Source organism: Acinonyx jubatus, chromosome D2 (genome assembly GCF_027475565.1).
Source record: "Acinonyx jubatus isolate Ajub_Pintada_27869175 chromosome D2, VMU_Ajub_asm_v1.0, whole genome shotgun sequence".
NCBI classification, from domain to species: Eukaryota; Metazoa; Chordata; class Mammalia; order Carnivora; family Felidae; genus Acinonyx; species Acinonyx jubatus.
Window position 1 is genome coordinate 22647178 of NC_069393.1, and position 6000 is coordinate 22653177.

Consider the following 6000-nt stretch of genomic DNA (forward strand, 5'->3'; position numbering starts at 1 on the left):
GCACCTAGTGTGCTGTGTGTTGCCAGTTTACAAAATCATCTGGCACTGAAACTGAAAAAATAACATGGTAAAGACTTAGTGCCTGTCATACTGTAAACATTGCTCCTGCAAGAGTAAATGGAGTACATTGCTAACAGTAAACACTGATTCTTCAGGAAGTCTTCTCACCAAATTTCTAACGAGAGGTTTTCAAATCTTTCTCTCAGATACTCTCAGATACTCTCAGAGGTTACTCTCTGAGAGAGGTTTTCTCTCAGATACTTTGTTCCATTTTACATATCACTAATAAGCAATTTACACCAAAGGCTGCATGGAAATAGTGATGGAACAGCAGTCCTGGTAGCAACTGTCAATGATGTATCCGTCAGTTCAACTCTGTGCGTGGATATTTTTCCTGTCCAAGAAAACAAAGCAAACCAAGACAAAAACCACTTCTACCTCAACACAAAGGCTTGCATCATTTTCCAGGCAAAATGATTAACCAAGTGAATTGCAAATTTGAAGAAGATTTATAATTTCTTATAGAAATGACTATGAATCAATAGAACAATATACTACATGTTTCAAATATTAATGCATCTCAGGGAAAGATTTAATTGTTATCTGAACATGAGACTATATATAAAAAGCATACTGTATTAACAACTAATTTAGAAAGAGCAAAAGATTAGTTAGCTTGGCATAAGCATACCTTGTTACTTGTTAATCATCAAATGTTAATGCACTATTTATGTGAACGTTTAATGATTTGATATGAACAGAATCAGCCAAAGTCCTCGGCTTAATAAGGGGTGTTTAGTGTTTACCAGAAATAGTGGTAGAACACGTTTCACACAAAGCTTTATTGTTAACAACCCCATGAATGTAATAGCTGGTTACTGTGTGGAAGGGCAGAGTGCAGTTGAAATAAACTGAGTTCAGAACATATCTGCTTTATAGATTTGATAACGTTTCATCTAAATATAGTTTATGTATAATCATGGCCCTGGGCTCCTTTGCCATCCTACAGCTCTGAAATTATTGCTGAGGAACTACTAGACAGTAATAGAATTGTTTGCAGGCCCCCAAATTGAAAACATCTTTACCGAGGCCATGTTCCATGGAGTGAGCAGTGTATTTTTAACTATTCATTGACTCTTTTTTTTTTTTTTTTACTGTTAGTGTTTGTAGCATTTATATCACTCCTCTGTAACAGAGTATGATTGCTATATGTGCGTGTTATTGTCCCTTTGGCCTGAAGCCAACCTTGCCAGGCCTGGATGTTCATTAGCTGGTTCATCCCAGTGTGATTAGACATAGAAAGAACGTGGACGAGGGGTGGGAGGTGCGGATCCTTTAGGTGCCACAACCATTTCCATTTTCAGTGTATTCACGGACATTAGCCTGGGCCAATTACTGCCAATTTTTCAATAAAATGGCTTGGTGATGTGGATTTACACAATGTCTCAAGATAACAAACCTCTTTATGTATTTTTGCTTAATAATCCTCATAAACTACATGAGAATTAGCCAGGCACTTCCCTGATAAATAAATTGAAAAATGATAGACACAGGAAGACTAAATCATTTGTCCAGAGTTTCCAGGGTCAGAAACTGATGAAAGGCCCTAAGTGGAAGCTATGACCTGGATTCTAGTTCTAATTCCAGTGTTACCCACAAAAACCACATAACCCCTAATATCATGACCAAGCTACTTTGGATACTTTAATACGACCGTGGTGTGGCACTATTTCAGTGTTTACCCTTGTGTCTTGGTCAGGTTCCAAGTTTAATTATTTCTCTGCCTACCTAAATGTCTTCCCCTGTTTTAGATGGGTAAGTTATTCTCGCCTTCTAAACCCTGCCTTCCAGCGTCAATGGCCCTTAAAACTGCAGCATGCCTGTTCAAAGGTAGCCCCCTGTCAGTGGTTAGGGTATGAATACACTGAATTGCTGTGGGAACATTTAATGAATGAGTATTTGTAAGATGTTTTAAATTTTCCAATATTTTTCCCTCCTTTATTTAAGAGCCATACTGTTATTATGATTTTTAGAGGAAAAGGCAGTTAGAAAATTCATGTTTTGGGTTCAGTTTTTTTTAGAGCTCCTTCTCCAGTGTGGTTTCAGGCATTTTCCACTTTCTATAGCTCAGAAATTTCAGAGAATGTAGTGTGAATCTTTACATTTTGTATATTAATCCACTTACTTTCCCATCGACTCACTTTATAGTTCTAGAGATTTATTAAGAATGAAGTTATCTTGGCCCTGAGATGTTAATTAAAATTATTACTGAAGAGAGCAAACATTTTAAGCTTATATAGTTTAGGTATTTTAATTTTAAAGATACATTCAAGATGAAATTATTTTGGCCCTGAGTTGTATAATAAAAATTATACCCAATGGAGCAAACTTTAATATATTTAAAGAATTACATTTCAGAGAAATATGAATACTAACACTAAATTCTTACATTAAATGTTGGCTCTTGGCCCTGTCTAAGCAATAGGGTAAAATAATGTGAAAACCTTGAAGGAAGTTTGCCATCTTGGGACATTAGGTATTTTTAGGTAAATTTGAATTTCCAGGTTAGAAAAGCTGAATTTGACATCACCTCAAGGTAGTGGTCATTGAGAGGCTGTTGAGCCCAGATCATGGATTTTCCATTCTTCCCTTAAAATAAATAGAAACTTTCACTCGCTAGTGGTCTTAGGGCAGCTTATCTGTTCAGCAGTGTTCTGAGGAATAACAAGGAGACATGGTAGACTGACAATCTCATTCTTGACCAGACAGGGAGTCTTTTCATCCAGGCTCTGCTGGTTGTGCCTGAACTGAAGTACTGATCACCACAGTCCAGAGCTGTGAAACGTAGCTCCCCTCTGTCAGTGCACTGTGCTGCTGGGTACACATCTTACCCACATGAACCTTCTCCCCAAAGGTTTTTTGTCCGTGAATTTTGTTTCAGTGAAATAACAGAAAGATCTCCAGGTTAATGTGAAAATACTGGTTACACAGGGAAACTGAGGCTGATCAATGCTAGTACATATCTGTAGTCAAAAGAAATGAAATTATTAGTGGACATAGAACACATGAATTGAAAGTGGAAAGAATTAACTGTTTAGTGAGAGTAGTGCTTCCCAATCCTCTGGAATTGAGACAAGATTATTTCTTCAAACCTATATGGTCTAATATGTTGCATGCCAGAAAGAAACAAGAGAAACACATTTTAAAAATATTTCTCAAGGGGTCCCTGGGTAAGTCAGTTGAGCGTTAGACTCTTGATTTCGGCTCAGGTCATAATCCCAAGGTTGAGGGATTGAGCCCCGCATCGGGCTCCTGCTTAGGATTCTTTCTCTTTCCCTCTGCCCCTCTCCCCCAGTTGCATTCGATCGCTCTCTCTAAAAAAATTTTTAAAAATTCACAAAGTCATACTAATGAAATATAACACTGGTGAATATATCATAAAATCAAGAGTTGGAATTAAGAATTTAAAAATTAGCATGTAATGTTAACATACTTAATTATCAATCACTTAATTTTTCAGGTAAAAACTAATACCCAAGGTAGCCAAGTGACTTGTCCAAGATTATGTAACTAAATTAATCCCTTGGTCTCCAGCTCCTAGACCAGTGCTCTTTCCAGATCTACCAAAATCATGCCCAAGGGGATCAGTGACTCCTAAACAATGACAGAGTTCCTTTGTAACCCTGAGGACCAAGTTCATTCTTCCTTGCCTCCTCCACCTAAACACCAGGAAACAAAAAAGGAATACAATGGGAAACCAGAGGCCAGAGTTTGATAAAACTTGTAGGGCTTGATAAAACTTGAACCAAAGAAGGATACTTTCATGAGGATCCAGAATTGTTGACACCAATGCCATCTTCTCAGAAATACTGATTCTTACCAGTGAAGGTGAAACAAAATCTCATCAGGTAAGGTAACCAGGGTATACATTTCAAAACTACCTGTTATGGTTACACTTATAAATAAATAAATAAATAAATAAGAATGAAAATTTATATGTGGACCAAAACAGTATTTGATTTTTTAAATTTATTCTGTATAAATTGAAATAATAGATGTTTTCTCAAAATACAGTTACCCTGAGGACATCAAATTACGTTGCAGATGTTCACATTCTAAACTTCGAATTGCTTATTAGTACTTATGTGTATAAACTACTCCTCATACACGCGTAAACTTTTTTAAAATCCCCTAAACAAAACACTAGATTTACCACATTGCTTACCACTGGTTTCTCTATACCTAATTTTATTATCTATCATGAAAAAGGGAAGACATTTCCGGGACTACTAATGTTCAGATAATGTAAAAGGATTTCTGGAATTGTGCAGGTAGCAATGTCAGCCCACAGAATATCACTGCCAGAGGCTAAATGCTATCACAGCTGCAGCAAACACTAAAACCTGTCAGCAATCGCTTTACTTTTTTATACCAAAACTATACCACAAAGTGGCATAATTCCAAGAGTTATAATGTATGATGAATATTCTTAATCATCAGGATTGTTCTAATTGTGAGATTATTTGAGTTGTTATACCACAACAGAGGCTTTCCGGGATCCCATTTAGAATGTATTACACAGGAGACAAAAACATCATTGAACAGGGGTGGGGGTACCAACAAGAGCGCATTAACTGAGCCCAGAGCAGTTATTCTGATTCGGTGCTTATTGGTAAAGTCTGTCTGAAAATACAGATAAATTAGCCTATCTGCCAACACGAGGCTGTGTGAAAAATGGCTGTCCAAATACCACTTCCTGTTCGCAGCAGCCACGCTATACATGGGGAGTGTGCGGAGAAATATGATAGAGTGTTATCACATCACTACAGGCCGAAACACGGCTCTGTCTGCAAAACAGGAAGGTGTGTGAGGGATAATGTCTGTCTTTAGGCACTATAGTATGTCAAAACCGCAAAGACAATGTGCAGCAAAAGATAGCTTCATCATAACCACTTTTTTATGATTGTCTTCACAGACCGAGATAAACGAAAAGCTGCAAATACAGGAAGAGGCCTTCAATGCACGAATAGAAAAACTGAAAAAGGCCTGAGGACTTAGTGCAAGGAGAGTGATGCTAAACTTGAGAGAAACAAATAAAACCAGCCAGAATAATAGACTCTCCAGAGCAGCAGATATCCTTCCTTTCGTTGGGAGAGGGAAACCAAGCCCCACTTTTTATTATCCTAAGTAATTAGAAAAGTATTGGCCCCCATTTTGCTATCTCCTGTCCCATAACAGCCTCTGAATTTATTGCACTAAGTGTAATAAGAACATTCTGTATACAAGAGTTTGGAGAATTATATATAAAAATACAATTACTTTTACGATACTCCTTTGACATTTTGACTAATAAATGCTATTCATCTTCAGGGAGAATGAAGCCCACTTTTTTTAAATAAGGAAAAATAATAATAATTTTATCCATATTGACCCAATGAACTGCCACATTACTGGAGCCCTGTGAACAGATAACCACATGGCCAAGGATAAAACTTGCTAAACAATAGCAATTAAAATGCATATACTATGGGTTTTTTTCCCCTTAAATCGCTTGGTTTTCTTATTTAAATGTTTCAGTGTGAAACCAATTTTCTGAAATTATATAATGCAGTTTGAAACACTTTAATTTATTCTGTACTGTATTTGTTATTTCTAATCTTGTTACTCTCCCAGGAGAATACATGACCTATATAAAAAGAAGCAATGTATAAATGGTTATTAAAGACCAACCTATATATAGATTGTAAAAATCTTAAATACAAATCAAACTCACAGAGCTCTTAAAATTAACCATTATATTGCAGTAGAATGATTGAAAACATCTCAAGCCTTTAAATACCTTTATGAAAATATAATTTTAGAAGAAAAATATCCATTTGCCAATTGATTGTTTCAGGTTGGATAAATTAAATTAATTATGAGCTATATCCTTTCCAAATTTCTTAGACTTCAGAGTATCCTAGAATGGAGAACATTACTAGGAAGGGGAGAGTTCCTTTA

The 6000-nt window shown here is 36.4% G+C and overlaps 1 protein-coding gene across 5 annotated transcripts in view; it reads left to right on the forward strand.

Annotated features, from left to right (window-relative positions):
- The window catches only part of CABCOCO1 (ciliary associated calcium binding coiled-coil 1), a 118369-nt gene extending 113000 nt beyond the window's left edge, over positions 1-5369 (forward strand). For 4 of the 5 annotated variants that reach the window (XM_027062082.2, XM_053207908.1, XM_027062081.2 and 1 more), the window contains one exon: positions 4976-5369. In XM_027062082.2, coding sequence (XP_026917883.1) covers positions 4976-5050 — 75 coding nt within the window. In that variant the 3' untranslated portion in view covers positions 5051-5369. Of the gene's footprint in view, positions 1-3520; positions 3909-4975 lie in introns of all 5 variants that reach the window. The other variant, XR_008292414.1, reaches the window with a different exon arrangement.
- The last annotated feature ends 631 nt before the right edge of the window (positions 5370-6000 follow it).